Source organism: Aulonocara sp. 'chitande type north' Nkhata Bay, linkage group LG11 (assembly GCF_057382095.1).
Source record: "Aulonocara sp. 'chitande type north' Nkhata Bay isolate Kocher_YH1m ecotype deep benthic linkage group LG11, A_spYH_male_GT1.1, whole genome shotgun sequence".
Lineage (NCBI taxonomy): Eukaryota > Metazoa > Chordata > Actinopteri > Cichliformes > Cichlidae > Aulonocara > Aulonocara sp. 'chitande type north' Nkhata Bay.
In genome coordinates this window covers 9,720,277-9,739,394 of record NC_141354.1, presented here as the reverse complement: position 1 = coordinate 9,739,394, position 19,118 = coordinate 9,720,277, and the positions used below count along the sequence as shown (strand labels likewise).

The following is a 19,118-nucleotide window of genomic DNA, read 5'->3' as shown; positions in this document are numbered from 1 at the left end:
TCTCTGGTGTACCTCCTCAAGCGGCTGGCCAAGGCTGTGAGTCTTTGCTTGGCAGTTTCCAAGGCCTCAGGTATGGACAGCTTGCTGTATTTCTTATGCACCTTCTTTGTCGCACCTTTCTGCAACTCCGTTAGTTGGCTAACCTCCCTCCGTGCTACTTTGATCTTGCCCTCTAGCCTCTTTCTCCATGGAGGGTACTGCCCCTTGTGGCTGTTCAACTTGTAGCCAAGCATCTCACTGATCACTGCTGCCGTATTGTAGATCAGCTTGTTAGTATCGGTAATCGTGGTTGTAGGTATTGTCCGTAGTGCTGCATTAACATCATCTAGCAGACCTTCTGAGGGTACTTCACGTAATCTTGGTAACCGGCTACGGGGGATCCAGGTTTCAAGCTTGGCCATGATCCTATTTTTCAGGTCAGTTCCTCTCGCACTCAACGATCCTTCTCCTGTCGCACTTGGGGCTATGTACCCAATCTCGGGTGGGGGTGATGATATCTCCCCCCTGACCTGGCGTCCTGACTCCTCCTTGCCGTAGCATTTGTGTTGTACCTCGTCAATCTCTAGCTGTGAGAGCAGTCCCTTCTTTATATATATATATAAAGATCTATAAATGGTATCTATGGGATTTTTGTAAGGTGAGAACCTGTAGGTTTTTACAAAGGAATCTCTGAACAAACATGCAGAACCTGATTGACTTAACGCTGTATGCCTGTTACCTTCTGATGAGACGTGTTTACAAGACAGGAATAATGAGTACATTTTCCTTTTTCTTTTCTTGAGATTTTTTTTAATAATAAATCAGCTGAATTTAATTCTCCCACACTGTTCTTCTCTTTTTTCTTCCCATATTTATACTGCACACTGAAAAAGTGTGTATAATGAAAGAAAACAGGTTTGAATTCTGCCCCCACTCCCTCCCCCAACCACATCTATCAATATGTACCCTCTACACACCCCTTGAATCTGTGTCATATTGTCATGATCCTGGGTCCTTTTGACCCAGCGTTTTGTGTTTTCTCTTCGTGATTTTGGTTCTGTTCTTCCTCTGGTTAGTGTTTACTCTGTTCTGCCCATGTGTTCCTGTATCTAGTCCACGTTTCTTAGTTTGTGTCCTTTCATGTGTAAGTTCCTGTTTTATTGTGAAGGTCTGTGTCTTATGTGAGTGTTTTCAGTTTGCCTCCCTAGTCTCGTATTGTTAATTACTCCCAGCTGTGTTCCCACCTGTATGTAACCCCCCTGTGTTCTCTGAGTGTATTTAAGTTGTGTCTTCTGTCATAGTAGTTGCTGGTTCGTCTGTGTTGTTTCCCCTCGGTCTCCCTGCGTCTCTCTGTATGTATTTCCCCGGACCTCCCTGCATCTTCGTTTCTGGTTTGTCTTATTAGTTTACCCAGTTTAGGTTTCTAGTTTCATGTTTTGCCACCCTTGCTGTTTGTATTGACCCACTATTATAAATAAACACTCACCTGCACCAGAACTGCCGCCCTTTTGGTCCTTACTACAAATCCACACGGCTTGCCCCGCAAACCGTGACACATATAGCCCCCATGACCAGTCACACTCCTTCCCCTTCAACCTGATCATTCCATATCTCACATCCACTTTTCATCTTTCTGTGCTTTAATTATTGCCTTTCCCCTTTGTCACCTTATACCATCCTCTCCTTGACTCCTGATCATGTGAGGAAGGAGCTGGAGAAGCTCAAGACCAAAAAAGCAACAAGCCCAGATCACATCATCTCCAGATTTCACTGGAACTGTGCAGATTCGCTATGTGAGGTGATCATGCCCATGTTTATTCAGAGCCTGGAAATCCTAAACGATCACCACAGTGACGCCTATTGGCCACTGAATGTAATAAACAATGTGCTTCAGAAAATAGTATTTTCTCCCTCTGTTACCTAACACATGTGAGGCTGTTTCACTTCCTGAGTAATTTAGTACAATGCACACTAAGCCAAATCGTAAAGTATATTGAGCAAACACTGCTATGTTGTTGTGTTAAACACATAGGTTTTCCAGTGGTTTCGGGACGGAGTCAGCTTCATTTTATGCAAGTTACCTGCCCAGTTTTGCAACCCTCAAGGAATTGTTTGACTGAAGCTTTGGCTACGTTCACACTGCAGGCGAAAGCGCATCAAATCCGATTTTTTTGACCCTATGCGACCCATATCCGATCATGGTATGACAGTGTGAACGGCACAAATCCGATATTTTCAAATCCGATCTGGGTCACTTTCATATGTGGTACTGAATCCGATACATATCCGATGTTTTAGAAAGCGACTGCTGTTTGAACGGTCAGGTCGCATTAAATCCGTCTTTTACGTCACCGACACAAGACAGACGCCAATTATCAGCGCCAGAGAAGCGCCAGAGAAGACATCGGGAACGCTTCTCTGGCCATCCCGTGTAGATATCAGTGAAACTGTTGGGAAGACAATGTTGGAGAAACGTGAACATTTTATTTGTACTGTATAATCTGCAGATTCTGACAGAAATCTGCAACTATCCTTTGAAGCACCGCTCCTCTCTAAAACAGCAATAAGGATCATTATTAGGTTATTTACATTATTATGTAAATAACAAAATAACTTAAAGCAAAAATTGGGAAATGTAAAGTCCGAACTCTTTATATTAAGGGTCATCTATCAAACAATACTGTTTGCTCTGGGTCTAAACAGAGCGCGTTGTGTGTGAAGTCTTCTTTTGCGCATGCGGGCCGCTTTGAGCGTTCACACTAGAGCGCGTTTGCTGTCGCATTTTATTTGTAGTGTGAACACGCAGACAAAAAAATCGGATTTGATCAAAAAATCGGAATTGAGCATTAAGACCTGCAGTGTGAACGTAGCCTTAATGTGAATGTCATTAGGTCTGTTCTACATGCTGTTACAGGTAGAAACTGCTGGGACATTAGGTTTTATTTTTAAATAATTCAAAGGTGAATATACATGTAAACAAGACTAAATGTTCTTTCTTCTAAATAACTAAAAGATAAGAGCTCATTTCACATTGGCCCATGTCTTTTTGAATCTTGACATGTCTTGGTTTACAAGTTGCTCAGTGGCAGACAAGGAACCTTTCCTAAACTTTATTTGTAATCTATACTGCTGTGGATGACACAACTTGTGAAATGGATATGATGTCTGTCTGACAGGTTTGGATTACATTAAACGTGCATGCCTTTTGTTCTGTTGTAAATGCAGCCACCCTGGATGTTAACAGTCAATTCAATCATCACAACTCTGCTGATATGAGTTTGCGATTTTCTGCTGGGAAGCAGCACAGAGAGGGACAGGAAACGAGTTAATTGTTGTAGAGGGCCAGCTCTCTCATGGCCAGTCCCTTAGACCCCATAGAGGAGTTTAATGAGAGGAGGGTGTTAGCCAAGCAAATGTCCATCATGGACAACACTCAAACTCATCACCTGCATGTGGAGGATTATATTAGGCTGTATAACAAAACATGTTGTAAAGACCCCTTGTTAGGTTTTGTATTGTTGATTGTCATTTATGCTTAGAAATATTTACTCACATATGCTTAGCAGTGTATAATCATTTGTAGATTGAAAGAATGTCTCATCCTAGGAGGTCTGTAACGGCTCTGTGTAGCATGAAGGGGGAGTGCGTTCACTCCCTCTACAGAGTGTTCTGGCGTAGATCACACCTCCTAGGAGAGGTCGTATCTTCTCTTGCTGATATATGGTATAGCAAACACACGTATATCTGTTTAAGTATAAGAGCCTTTTGTTCAGATGGACCCGCTCCTGGCACCAGCGTTTGGGGAGTCTTCACAGGGTCACACCTTGACCCCACACACACACACACACACACACACACACACACACACACACACACAGGCAAGGTACTCTTTGTGTGTATGTAGACGTCATATGTTAATGAACCTATGCATATTCATGTAACCTCAATAAAAGAACAGTGGTACGGGAGAACGAAGGAGAGCGACTGGGGTCAAGCGAAGGAACGGCGCCTGTCCGGTTTTCTCTCCCGTGCACGAGAAACATGAAGAAGCTTGCCTACTTGTGTCTTGCTTTGCAGTGTAATTATATTGTCTTCAACGTTCCAGCGGATGGGTTCAAGGACAATAGGCCTATTTTGTGTTGTTGTCGTTGTTGTCGTTGTTGTTGTTGTTGTTGTGTGAATGTGTGCGGAGCAGAACACGTGGTCTGTGACACCGACTGTTGTTGTTATCATGGGTTCCTAGGCAACCAAGAGTGAGTCAGAGGGTGACAGACGTTTGCTCCTGGCAGCACAAAGTATTTAAAAAAAAAAAAAAAAGAGAGAGAGCGACGGCTCCTTAGCTGCGCGCGTTCACGCGAGCACGGTCGCGCGGGTTTCACGCGGACCTGAGCCGTGCGGTTAATCGCAGGCTTATAAATGGAAGAGATTCAAATGTTAGAAGTTTTCAGAAAACACACCAGCCTTGAAGAGCGTGTGGAGAAGGCCTGCCACATCAGCAGCACTTAAGATGTGCTGTGGTGAATGGCTTTCCCCCACCCCCTTGCTGACACGAAATGTTTATTCTTTAGCTTGCCCTGATCGACAACAGCCTGTGTGCCAGACCATAGATTTAATTGAGGTGGATAGTTGTTAAAAGTAATCTACATTAAGCTTGTGGTTGCTCAAATTCAGTACAATGACATATGAGGTGAAGTGATATAGATAAATATTTAAACTAATGAAGTGTGCCGGGTGGCGGCCAGGAGCGGAGGCCCTGGCGGACTGACCCCCGGCTGCCAAGACTGGCAATAGGGACATGGAATGTCACCTCTCTGGTGGGGAAGGAGCCTGAGTTAGTGCGTGAGGTTGAGAGGTACCGGCTAGATATAGTCGGGCTTCACCTCTACGCATGGCTTGGGCTCTGGAACCAGTCTCCTGGAGAGGGACTGGACTCTGTCTCAGACTGGAGTTGTCCCTGGTGAGAGGCGGCGGTCTGGGGTGGGTATTCTAATATCCCCTCGGCTTGCTGCCGGTATGTTGGGGTTCTTCTCGGTGGTTGAGAGGGTTTGTTCCCTGCGCCTTAGGGTCAGGGAACGGATCCTGACTGTCATGTGCGCTTATGCGCCAAGTGGCAGTTCAGAGTACCCAGCCTTCTTAGAGTCCCTGGGTGGGGTGCTCGAAGGTGCTCCACCTGGAGACTCCGTTGTCCTACTGGGACTTCAATGCTCACATGGGTAACAACAGCGAGACCTGGAGGGGAGTAATTGGGAAGAACGGCCTCCCTGATCTGAACCCGAGTGGTGTTTTGTTATTGGACTTGTGTGCAAATCACAGTTTGGCCATAACGAACACCTTGTTCGAACATAAGAGTGTCCATAAGTGCACGTGGCACCAGGACTCTCTAGTCCGTAGGTCGATGATCGATTTTGTAATCGTATCACCAGACCTGCGACCATATTTTCTGGACACTCGGGTAAAGAGAGGGGCTGAGCTGTCAACTGATCACCACCTGGTGGTGAGTTGGATCAGGTGGCGGGGGAGGACACTAGACAGACCCGGTGCACCTAAGTGAGGGTGTGCTGGGAACGTCTAGCAGAGGCCCCGGTCCGCCTCCGGCAGAGCTTCAACAGCATTCCGAGGGAGACTGGGAACATTGATTCCGAATGGACCATGTTTAGCATCTCCATTGCCAACGCTGCTGCATTGAGCTGCAGCCGCAAGGTGGTTGGTGCCTGTCATGGTGGTAATCCCTGAACCAAATAGTGGACACCAGAGGTGAAGGAGCCACCAGGCAGAAGAAGGTGTCCTAACGGGCTTGGTTAGCCTGTGGGACTTTGGAGGCAGCTGACAGGTATCGACGGGCCAAGCGGAATGCGGCTCGGGCAGTGGCTGAAGCAAAAACTCGGGTGTGGGAGGAGTTCAGAGAGGCCATGGAAAAAGACTTTCGGACTGCCTCCAAGAGATTCTGGCGAGCCGTCAGGCGTCTCAGGAGGGGAAAGCGGTGCTCTACCTGCACTGTGTATAGTGCTCGGGGAGCGCTGCGGAAGGAATACTTCGAGGACCTTCTTAATCCCACTGACACGTCTTCCGAGGAGGAAGCAGAGTCTGGGGATGAGGGGGATGACCCACCGTCTGGCCCATTGTTACAGGTCATTCGATCCCTATACAACCGTTGCAAGAGCTTGGTTTGCATTTCTGGCAATAAGTCGGACTCGTTTCTGGTGGGTGATGGGCACCACCAGGGCTGCCCTTTGTCACTGATTCTGTTCATAATTTTTATGGACAGGATTTATAGGCACAGCCAAGTGGCGGAGGGCTTTCACTTCGGTGGCCTCAGAATCTCATCTCTCCTTTTCGCGGATGATGTGGTTCTGTTGGCTTCATCGGGTAATGGCCTCCAGCTCACACTGGAACAATTCGAAGCCAAGTGTGAAGCAGCGGGAATGAGGATCAGCACCTCCAAATCTGAGGCCATGGTTCTCAGCCGGAAAAGGGTGGAGTGCCCACTCCGGGTCGGGGATGAGTTCCTGCCCCAAGTGGAGGAGTTCAAGTATCTCGGGGTCTTGTTCGCCAGTGGGAGAAGGGAGCTGGAGATCGACAGACGGATTGCTGCTGCGGCCGCAGTGATACGGACGCTGCACTGGTCCGTCTTGTGGAAGAGGGAGCTGATTGTAAAAGCGAAGCTCTCAATTTACCAAGAGCTTGACTCTTGTGAAATCTCAGGAAAGCTGTCACAGCAAAACTTTTTTTCTTTCATAATAACAAGCTTAATGTTATGCCATTCAGTCCATCCAAAACATGTTTGTGCATATGTCAGGACCAACCTGATACATAAAGTTCTGCTGGAGGACATTTATTAGTGGCAAAACTTTAGTCTGATTGAACTGATTGGTTTTTCTGAACTCACTCAGCCTGTGGAGTCAGTGTAATGGTCTCAGTCATATACACTACCATCACTTATATTTGTATGTTAGTTTTATCATAGCATTGCTCTGTGGCTTCAGACATGTAAAATTCATAGTAAAATCTGCAGATTAAATTTTGAGTGATATCTGGCTGATTTTTTGACACGTTATAGAAAGCTGTCCACTGTTTCATAGTCTTTCCTGCATACAAAAAATATCTGGCACTCTTGCCAAATGGTTTCAGTCTCCAATAGAAGGAAAATTGTAATACAAAATTTACTCACATTAAGACAGTGTTTAATTTATCCCATAAAATATATTTCTGAATGTCAAATTGCAAGAAAGAACAGCAAAATACACAAGCGAGGTGGCACAGATTTTGTGGCTTTTAAATATATTTTCTCCCTCTGCTGGTAATGGACCTTCTGGGAAAAGAAAGATTGAAATATCTATAAACTTTTTTATAAAAAAGAAGAGGAGGAAGAGAAAACCTGTGGCTCAAAACTAACTTCAAATCAAGTCTCATCCTCCTTTTTCCTTCTTCATCACTACAGAGTCATCACAACACAGTTACAACACTGCTTAGTTAACTCATAATCAGTGTTGGGCAAGTTACTTTGAAAAAGTAATTAATTATAGTTACTAGTTAGTAACTGAGTTACCAGGTTTAAAAACGCTTTACTTTGCCTTGTTTGGTATCATTCTTTTCAGCACAACCTCACGTGTCTGAATTTACAGTTATGTTTTCATTTTGACATACTGTATTAACACAATTTATCTAAAATCAGACAAAAAACATGAAATCTGTGTAGAAAAAGTTGTATTTTTGTACTGTAACAACCACACACACATGTTTAATGACTCATATTTCAAAATGTTAAATGCAAATAAAAACTGTCAATGTTAAAATCATATGCACAAGTTTTTCAAACAACAAAGTTATTTGCAGCCATTTACCTTTTACCCTTTTTTATAACCATTTCAAATTATTTACATAACAATCAGGTGTTTTGCATTTAATAGGATGCCACACAAATTATTTGTGCAACTCCAAAAAAACAATTTCTGTCAACATCACAGCCTGATACCTGCAGGTCTGACAGCAGCAGGCGTATCACTCCTGTTTTCTACCTGGAGACAGCAGTCGCCTCATTGTTCTGACACACAACACAAACCTATCCACAACACTACACACTAACTACACAAGACAACACATTAACTACACACTCCAAACACCCTAAACGTCACAAATCTCTCACATCTCAAAACTCGCTCTCTCTCTTTTCCTGCTTTCTCTCTCTCTCTCTCTCTCTCTCTCTCGCGCGCGCCGTCACTCCTAAAACTTCCCCCTCTCCCTAAACAACCAATGTCATGTTTCCATATCATTTTGTGATTGGTTGACATGGTACATTTTTCTGTACATTTCTGCTATTTGTTTTGTTTTTTTATTTTTTGCTCATAAGCAGAGAGTGCTTGCTAGCGCTGTTCTTAGACAGTAAACGTGACGAAACTATTGCGGAAAAAACGCCGCATATGTATTGTTTATCATGACTGACGTGACATGACGTGGCCTATCAGCACAATTTAAAAACTGGTATATATCACCTTGTTGCTTTGTCATCTTAAATTGGTTGTTTTATTTGGCTTACCACGATTACTATATTCTTCCTCAGTCAAACAGCAGCACTCATGCAAATGTTTTGCCCCCTGAGCTCCAGGTGCTGTGCCAAAAAGTGATCGTCGGGCAGAAAGTGATTGCCGCCCGCGGGAGCGCGCGCTGCTGCTTAAAGCTGCAGCGCCCCGATTACTTACATAGACAGCTACTTCCGTACAACTGATATAAGGTGCGGTAAGCTGAAGACAGCTTCAGCTGTCTGTTTGTTGAAAAATAGTAACGTGGCCGCACCGCGTTTTTTTGTTAGTAACGGTAACGGCGTTGTAACGATAGAAATAGTAACTCGTTAGATTACTCATTACTGAAAAAAGTAACGCTGTTACTGCTCATAATTCATATTTTACAAGTGGAAAAATGTCTCAAAGCAGAAAAAAGAACAAAACAACTGATCAACTTGTTAGATTAACTGCTGTGATATTCTGCAGATTCTGTTCACACAACATTTGAAAACACAGCTGGCTGAAGCAAAATTAAAATTGTACTGACCTCATTTTACTGAGGCAGTGTACAAAGATGAGACAGGCCCTGATTAAGATTAACACTAGTGAGATGCATGCTACAACACTACACAGAGTGTAGAGAATGTTAATAATGATGATTTCTGAAAGAAACTGGGGGCATTTGCATGTAGGACATTGATCTAAATGTACTGGGGTACATTTAGATCAACAACTGAATCTATTTTTTAGCAGTGTACAGACAGAGAGGGACATTCAATAACAAGAGACCAAAAACTGGACCTTGCATGAAGTCAATGTAATATAAACATGATAAGTTGGTGAATTTGAGCAAAATACATAAATAAATAAAACCCTGTGCCGATCATAAGTGAGTCAAATTAGTCTTGAAAGGATAAAAACCTCAGTCCTCTTCTGTGGCACCTGGTGGCCAAAAATATGAAGAGCAGCTTGAATCTACAAATATGATTGCCCTTTCTACATATTGAATAAAGTGTAAGTATTAGATTTTTAAAAATATTGTTTGCTAGTTTATAAATAATTCTTCCCCCAGCTCCAGTTATTGCTAACTTCGTAGTTAAGTCATCTTGCTTTTGGGGATTTTTCTATCTGTGTGCATCTCTGTAATGTTTTTTATTGAGAACCTTTGGCAGCTAGGTCAGCCATAAAACTTTGCATATTTTGAATGTGATTTGGTTAACTTGAATGACTAAGCACTCAGTGGATATCTTGGGATACTTGTGGATAAGTCACTAACCAAATTTAATCCATCCATCTTCTTTTGCTTATCCAGGGACTGTCACCAATCAAATTTAATGAGCAGGAGAAAAAAAATTGTACATGTGAGGACAAGAAATGACAAAAAAAGAAGACATTAACAAAAAAAAGACACCCTTCCCCCATAATCGTTTATTTACAATATTGTATTTGGTGAAAATGTTCTGATTGTTCACGCACACATTGTTGTAAAATAATGTGTGCGCCAGTCTCCAACGAGACATAGCGCTGGAAGAGTAGTTATTCTCCGTTACACCACAAGAGGGAGTATCTCCTGAAATGGGCAGCTGAAGTGGGAGTAAACGAGCCAGGCCACTCACCTAATGCAGTGCGCCTAACAAAAGCTGTGTGAAAGTGTGTACAAGCGTGTAACAATATACTACTATGGCTATATATTTGCACTTAAGCAGATAAAAATAGTAAATAACTTGACCTTGGTCTTAAGATAAGTCCACATGGTTGCAGGGAATGTAGGAAAGTTGGCTGTTAATTCCCATCATGTGTGGTTAGTGTATATTTATTGTTAGCAATGTAGATTAGCCATGAAGCTACCGGTTAGCAGCTACAGCTAATTTGCCAGTTTGTGTGAAAACCTCGTGGCACTGTGGTTGATGTCTACCTGTACTGGGCTGTAATCACAGTTAATTCAGACCTGGGAATCAGACTTTTGTTTAGGGTTATTTCGTTTATGCTACTGTAAGAAGTATTGGTGTTTTGAGTTTGAAACAAGCCAGGCCACTCACCATAATACAGTGCGCCTAACAAAAGCTATGTCAGATGGTGTACAAGTGTATAAAAATGTCTATATATTTGCAGAAGTTACAGTAAAGGCGGACTCACAACGCTATGCTGGTTTCAATTCCTTTTAATCTAAGTGTGCAACATACAACAAGAATTGCATTTTACAGAATTCTTCATGTGAAAGTTATCCATGTTTTGTTTGTGTAACACAAAGTCACTCATAATGTGACCTCTGCTAAATGTAGCAATGTAGTTTTCATCTGTTGTTTGCAAAGTTAAACAACCAACTGGGCAAAGATCTAAGGCTAGGGTCCATAGCTCAGTGCTATCTGGGTCTAGATAATTAAATACATACTAATTAGAAGTCTCCACGATTAAAGAAGAATAACAACTATGCTGCATTATTCTTTTAATCCTGATGCTGCTCAAGGCCTTTTTAAAGCTTCTTTAAATAACTGAATTGTTGTAGTTTTGAGTTCATTTGGTTGATATTTCTGTTTTATTAAAGTGATTTGTTTCTTTTTATTTTTGAATCAGTTCATTTACTGAATCCTCTTTAAGATTGTTTTATTTCATTGCTGAAGCATTATTAAGCTGCAAATAATTGTTTTCATAGGACAGACTTGTAAATTATTTATTTATGTATTTTTATGATCAGTGACTTTTTAGTAGAATATGCTTTGCAATCAGTTTGTGTGGTGGTTCTCAAAGTAAATTTCAATACAGTTTAAGTACAGATTAACTGTGATGGATATTTTAGATATATACGTATAATTACGTACACATGTTAACAATGACATGCACCTGTAACCAGATGATGTTTGAAGCCTTTTAATTATCTTCCTGATCTGATTTATTTCTCTGTCTGTCTGTCTGTCTCTCTCTCTCTATATATATATAAATATAAAAGATCTAAAGGAAGACTGAAGTTGTCACATTCAAATGAAAACTGACTGTACATCTGCATCATCAATGTTCGTGTCATTCCTGGAAGGACACTAGCTGCTGGGAGATTTCAAGTGACATAATAATGAGTATACATACTTTGCACTTTTTGACACTATTTTTATGCATTTGTTTCATTTACAAGATTTGCCTGATGTTTTTTTTTTTCATTTTAACCTTCGAGTATCAGTTCAAAATGTTTTAGAAATGTTAAAGAAAGCACAAATCCATAAAGTACATTTTTTTAAAGGAGCAAATTTTAAAATATTTGAGAAAAAATAAAAAGACTGTTGTTTATGAAACTTTATATTTTTTGAGCGAACTCTTGGTGAATATGTGGAAGTATTGTGAAGGTTTAAAGAAAAACTGGGCTGTGCTATTTTTTTTTCATCAGCTAAGAGAACAAGACCAAAGCGATCAGTGGTGCCACAAAGCATACAAGGATGGTACTTGTTGATTTGCCAGCAGTTGTGCTGCTGGGCTGTGATCCTGTTGTTGTGCCAGCAGTTGTGCTGCTGGGCTTTGATGCTGTTGTTGTGCCAGCAGTTGTACTGCTGGGCTGTGATCCTGTTGTTGTGCCAGCAGTTGTACTGCTGGGCTTTGATGCTGTTGTTGTGCCAGCAGTTGTACTGCTGGGCTGTGATCCTGTTGTTGTGCCAGCAGTTGTACTGCTGGGCTGTGATCCTGTTGTTGTGCCAGCAGTTGTGCTGCTGGGCTTTGATGCTGTTGTTGTGCCAGCAGTTGTACTGCTGGGCTGTGATCCTGTTGTTGTGCCAGCAGTTGTGCTGCTGGGCTGTGATCCTGTTGTTGTGCCAGCAGTTGTGCTGCTGGGCTGTGACGCTGTTGTTGTATCACTGTTGCAGAGGTCACCCTGGCAGCAGCTGACTTCTCCTCCAATGATTCCTGAGAGCTGTGCAGTTTGTGTGTTTGAACAAATCATCTTGGAGGCGCAGCCCTTTACTTTAGTAGTTTCCCCTCCTGCATTCACTGAGAAAACAAAAATTATTCTACTGTGCTGCAAGTTTTAAAAAAGGAATCACTGAATATTCCTCTAAGCAGAAAAGAAACATACAGAAACTTAATGTTCTAGGCCTGTTACCTGCTGCTGAGATGCAGTAGTCCTCATTTCTGTTGCAGGTTAAAGTTTTGGTGCAGTCATTTCCATCACATTGCGAGCATTTTTTCCCATTTGGCGAGGGTATGCTCCAATCTATGAAGCACAAATATATATGTCATATTTGTTTCCTTGATTATTTTATCAAAGTGCCAAAAAACATCAGATATGCAAATACTGGATGCTTTAATCCTCATCCATCAGGAGAACTCAGTGATTGAGAAAAAATTAATTTTCCTAAACCTGGCTCACTTTGTAACTTTTTCCACAATATTAATAAAATCTACTTCTTTATCACAACAGGAAATACTATTTCAAAATACCAAGAAACATGTTGTAAATTACCAGGGACATCTTGAGAGTTGCACAGATGAGAGGTGCAACACTTGCTGTTAATTACAACTTGGGCAAATCCAAAGTTGACTGAGCCACTGAAGCACTGATCAGGCGTAACACAAGTTCTCCCCATAAATTTAAATTCTGAACCACCTGAAACCAAAGAGGAACCATTGTAAACTCGGTCACTTCAAAAAATAATAGAAGAACTATAAAATACCATTTTACCCATATTTGAAATCATTCTGACTGAACCACACTGAGTATTGGATGGACATTCTTTTGTTGTCTCATTGCAGCTTCCAGATGGTCCTGGTATGCATTCATAACATTCCAATGGACATGCTGATAAAAGACATTTAAATAAGGAGTTAAATCAACTTTTCTTGCATTAACCGTATGGACAAATCCTGAAACTCCAACTAAAATAAATAGATTCAAACAAAGGGCTAAAAGTACAATAAATAGTGCAATCATTTGTAGGAAGTAGACACATTTTTTGCTGGGTTGTAAATAACATGATGTAAAAGCAATAAAAAAAAAAGTTTCATTGAAATTACAGAACTTTCTTTAAAATGTTAAAGAACAGATAACCAAGGAAAAACTTGCTTTTAGGGAGCAGCAGGATCCCAAGGATCAGCGCAAGGATCTGCATTCTGTGATGGTCAGATAGAAGTGAAATTTAGTTTAGTTTCTGTTCAGGTTGTAAGTAATTCTTATTGGGGGGAGTGGTTTCTCTCTCACTCTGACCACCACTTAACCCTTCCTTTGACAGTGAAAGAACCTGACAATCAATTTTTTTTTATTTGCATAGCAAATATTAGCCTTTGTTAAATTTGTAAATAAATCATCTTATTGGTAAACCTTGCATTTCACACACTTTGCATGCTTTGAATATGATTTGGTTAACTTCAATGACTGACTACCTTCTGGAAAAGCCACTAATGAAATGTATTCAATTAAAATCCAGGTACAAAACTCTTGTGCAAATATACTGTACAAATATTACTAGTCTACTAGTAGAATTGCATTCTACTAGACTAGTTGCACATTGCAGATTGCACTCACTGCTGCCACTGCTGTATAAAAGTAAATGGAAGGAGAGAGACCCCTTCCTCTACACTGGAAATTTTGCACTTGTTCCACAGTGTTATGACCTGGCTCAAAAGCAACAACATAAATAGGGAAACTAACACCAGAATTTCACAGGGAAGAGGGTGTAACACACAGGGATTAGACATGGTTTCTGTGGGAGCTCAATGGGTAAAGATGTTTATGATGGCTTTGTCCTGTTTTTTAACAGGTTATATGAATGGTTATATGAATAAAATGACAGACTATATTATTCTAAATGTGAAAATGAGTTTATAATGTTTACCAGTGTTTCTCAATGATAATAGTATTTGGCTGCGGAGTTTTGAAACCATGGTGGAGAAAGCAGGGTGTCCTCTATAGCCGGGGATCAGGAAAAACAGTGGGTATGTTCCTGACCCTAAACAATATGCTAAGATTAATATATTTTTGATTCAATACACGAGAAGCAACTTTAGTTTTACCTTATGAGAAGAAGCATTTTCTGTAACCTGCAAATTGTCCTCCCCAACAAATTGACCTCAGTTGACACATAGTCCTGCCCCTGTACTGGGAAGATATTGTATCAAGCATGGATAATGTTTCTGAGAATAAATCACGTGTTATAGGATGAGAAAAAGGTGTGGCCTGCCTGCTGAAGCAGCTCAGAAGTGCTGCTTTGTTTACAGCTGTGGTTCTCAAACTTTTCACAATGAGTACCACCTCATAAAACATATGGCTCCCTACCCATATGGAAAAGATATATATATAAATCTTATAAAGTTTCTATCTGTCTTGTGTGAAACTTGTATGAAAAGCATACAAGTGTTAAAACAGATATAAGATCCCTTGAAAAATTATATAAATGAAACTTGTATGTTTTGGATACTTCCTAAAACAATATATGAAAGTAATGAGAAAGTGGCCACTTTCATGAGTAAATCCTGTAAGCCTTATGATTCACTATATGAAGTAGGCCACATCTTATGCAAGTCTTTTATAAGATTTTACTGTTTCTTTTCCATATGGGCATGACCAGCATTATAGTAGTATTTAATAACATATACAGTTTACATGAGACAATTTTATTTTTTATATGAATGCTATTCATTTTAATTGTCATAAAAAGTAAAATAAACATAAACATAAAATTGGTTTAGGGCCCAGATGGCTTGGGGATAGAAGCTCCTCTTGAGTCTCTCTGTCCTTGCCCGGATGATGCGGAACCTTCTGCCGGATTGCAGAAGTTGGAACAGTTCGTTGCCAGGATGGGACGGGTCCTTCAGTATCTGCGCTGCTCTAGTCCGGCATCTCCTGGTGTAGGTGTCCTGAAGCGGGGGGAGAGCAATCCTGCAGCAGCGTTCTGCTGTACGGATCACTCTCTGGAGAGCTTTTTGGTCCTTCACACAGCTGTTCCCAAACCACGATGTCATGTTCTGTGTGAGGATGCTCTCCACAGCGCCTGTATAGAAAATCCTGAGGATCTTTGGAGAGACCCTGAACTTCCTCAGTTATCGTAGGTGGTACAGGCGCTGCCTAGCCTTTTTGGTCTGGACCTGAATGTGGGCAGACCATGTCAGGTCTGAGGAGATGTGGACACCAAGATACTTGAAGGACTGCACCCTCTCCACTGGAGCTCCATTGATGATAATGGGCATGTAGTCTCTGTGCTGACTCCTTCTGAAGTCCACCACCAGCTCCTTGGTCTTGCCAACGTTCAGCTGGAGATGTAGGCCGCCTCATCGTTGATGGAGATGGCACCCAACACCACTGCGTCGTCAGCAAACTTCACAATGGTGTTGGAGCCGTGGGTGGCCACACAGTCTGAAGTGTAGAGGGAGTAGAGCAGTGGCGAGAGGACACATCCCTGTGGTGCTCTTGTGTTGATGGTGATGCTGTTAGAGACGCATCACCTGAGTTCTGCCAGTGAGGAAGTCCAACACCCATGCACACAGGCGGCTGTTGAGTCCTAGATCCCTCAGCTTTGTGAATGGTCTGCTGGGTACTATTGTGTTAAATGCTGAACTGTAATCAACAAACAGCATTCTCATTTAGTTGCCCTGTTTCTTGTGCACATGGCTGAGGGTGGTGTGCAGGACATGGGCGATGGCGTCCTCAGTGGATCTGTTGGGTCGGTAGGCGAACTGGAGCAGATCTGTGGTGTCTGGGATGGAAGAGGAGATGATGTTCTTCAGCAGCCTCTCAAACACCCTCATTACTACCGAGGTCAGTGCAACTGGCCGGTAATCGTTCAGGGATGAGGGTTTGCTGTTCTTGGGCACAGGAATGATGGTGGATCTTTTGAAGCATGTGGGGACCACAGACTTCGCCAGGGACTAGTTGAAGATGGAAGTGAACACACCTGCTAGCTGGTCAGCACAGCAGCGCAGCAGACGGCCGGTGATGCCGTCTGGCCCTGCCGCTTTCCTTGTGTTCACTCTCCTCAGTGCCGCTCGGACGTCATGCTCTGCGATGCTGGTCACCGGTCTCTCGCTGATGACGTCACTGTCCTCGGTAGTCAGGCGGTAGATAGCATTAGCCGCCTGGCTAACCTCGAAACAGGCGTAGGACTGGTTCAGCTTAGGGCTGGGCGATATGGCCTAAAATCAATATCACGATAAATTGAGCAGTTAACCTCGATAACGATAAATGGACGATAACCACCCCAAGTGCCAAAAAAAACAAACGTTTTTTTTTTTTTTCATTTGATGGGGCTGTGGCAGGCAGCATAGTTCCTCCAGTTATTTTGATAATATTATTCCCCCCCCTAGACCCCCTAGAAAAGAAATAATAACTAACCACCTTATTGTAGTTGGATTATCTCAGTGGTTCTCCCAACTTAAGTTTGGTCCATTTACAGCATCCAGCCATGCAATTGCATTTTTCCCTAACCGTTGAGAACACTTGTGCTAACTTTTATCGAATGGAAAAAAGTTAGCGTTCATCCTCCAGCTTCAGTATGTTTATATTATGCTAAAATAGCTGTGTCGCTAGCCAGCATGTAGTGCATCATAATATACCAGCCAGTGAAGTGTCTAGAAAAATTTTGTTGGGGGGGCCAGGTAGGGGCACAGATTTGGAGAAGGGTGGCAGATTTAATTGGCAGATAATGTTTAAAAAAAAATTTCTACCAACCCTTAACCATAATTCAATAATCCTATAAACCTAATAACCAAATGCACTTTTAACTCTTATTAGAATGAGATTTTAACCACAACGGTGCAAAGTTTTTAGATACTGCGTTGATAAAGTACAAGAGATACAATCAGTGCTTTGTCAGTGTTTACTCAGCATTCAAGGACAGCAATATTTGCATAGTATTTTTACTGACATATACTGCACATATGTTTTGGGCAAAAACATTTTTGAATATTAAAATACGAACATTTGTAGCAAACAATTGACAAATTAGCCAGTTCCAATGTAAAACTTTCTCTGCCTGTTAAAAAAAGAAGATAATCTTCTCACAAACTGGTGTTTGATTTTGAAACAGGAAAAAAGTGGAGAAACAACTGAAAAGACTAATATTTGAATAAAACCTGAAAGCAAGTAAATACTTTCTATGCTGCCTTATGGTAAACTTTGGTAATATTGATAAAGAACAACACTGGCTGATGATGAAATATATTCAGCTGGCATGGTGACACTGCCAGTATTAACCTGCAGGGCTGGACTGGGACAGAAAATCGGGCATTTTGACTACAGACCGACCCACCAGGTATTAAAGCCATAAAGCCTTTGAATGAAAACAAACCCTGTTGTGACAGTGATGTACAGTCTTTTTGGTATATGTATGATTTCTATACATTTTACGTCAGATAAAAACTTTGGTTGTAAGATTTAGATAATTATTTAATAAAAGCTAGATATTTTAAATGAGAATAAGAAAGAAAAGTATTTCTTTGTGCCCCCTTTCCCTGTTAATGCCCTACCTGGCCCCCTGGCAAAACTTTGCTAGACCCGCCCCTGCACAGTTACCAGCTGTCAGCTACATAAAAAAGGATCCTGGTGGGTGGTCTTCACGTTTCCCTCTCACCAGATATCCAAACCGACATCATGACCAGCAGCTTTACAGCTGTGGCTCCAGCAAACATCAGCTGATACTAGAAATGAATATTAAATAAATTCTAACAACAGCCGATCAAGCTTAAACGTGCTGCTGTTGTTTAGCGCAACATCTGCTGGTTTCGTCTTTCTGGCGCAAAGTGGGCGATAAACAAACAAGAGAGAAAAGCCGATCAGCTGATCATCGATCAGTTTCATGATTGAAGTAGCAACAGGAGAGGCAGGATGAGAGAAGAGGCAGCTGTGCAGCGTAAAGACAGAATAAATCCAGCTTTGTGTCTTTTTCCATTCTAGCTGAAGTTCGGGACAAACTGCGTCTCTTCTCAGCTCAATACGAAACGTGTAATATTTTCTCTGATTGAGGGACCATTCCATTTTTTTAAGGAGCCGTTGGCAACTCTACTAACTAACCTTATGAATAAAATAAAGTTCACTATCAGTAACATCATAGCACCCACCCAGCTGTATAAAAACTCCAAGCTGGCTAGAACGCAGTATGAGTTATTGCAACTGACAGTAAAAAGTCAGCACAACGAAAATAAACTCCACCTAAACTTAGTTCATATCTGACCCAGATAGACTGCAGGTCATAACTTCTTACCTGAAGTTCAGTTCACCTGACACTCGGACTGGCGGCTGCTTCGGGGCTCTCCTCCTGCCTCCCCTTCCCTCATCCACCTGCTGCCTCTGTGGAAGCCCCGCCATAGCCACCACCAAACAACGGAGTTATTTCTACACATCGACCTGCATCTGGCCAATCCACCACCTCTCATTGTTCATGCCGTTACAAAAAAAATAAAAAATAAGTCAAATAAGCCCGATGGCCAGTCCAGCTATGTTAACCTGCAACCAAATCTGCAGCTCCATACAGCAATGTTACGACTTACCTTACATCTTATAACTCATAACTCTTATGTTAGCTCCCCTCTGTAGCATACTGTCTGAAATATTCCACGGCTGCAATAATTCTTTAAGTGTAATTTTTTCCTTGGTATTCTAATTTCACCGAAGTTTACTAAACTCAACAAACTTAATATTACTTACCGGGACATTTATTCTGTCCTCATTTTCTT

The 19,118-nt window shown here is 41.8% G+C and overlaps 1 protein-coding gene across 3 annotated transcripts; it reads right to left on the bottom strand.

The window, feature by feature from the left end:
- Window positions 1–10,556: 10,556 nt before the first annotated feature.
- Window positions 10,557–19,118, bottom strand: LOC147318497 (uncharacterized). 3 transcript variants are annotated; one of them, XM_086309851.1, is made up of 6 exons: window positions 19,090–19,118; window positions 18,647–18,732; window positions 13,138–13,254; window positions 12,919–13,062; window positions 12,559–12,669; window positions 10,557–12,446 (listed from the first exon to the last, which is right to left on the bottom strand). In XM_086309851.1, exons 3-6 carry the CDS (start codon window positions 13,151–13,153, stop codon window positions 11,854–11,856), a joined length of 864 nt encoding a protein of 287 aa, XP_086165977.1. In that variant the 5' UTR covers window positions 13,154–13,254; window positions 18,647–18,732; window positions 19,090–19,118; the 3' UTR covers window positions 10,557–11,853. The 3 variants fall into 3 exon arrangements, with proteins under 3 accessions (XP_086165977.1, XP_086165976.1, XP_086165974.1); XM_086309850.1 differs by lacking the exon at window positions 19,090–19,118 and having other exon boundaries at window positions 18,647–18,963; XM_086309848.1 differs by lacking the exons at window positions 18,647–18,732; window positions 19,090–19,118 and adding an exon at window positions 13,519–13,578.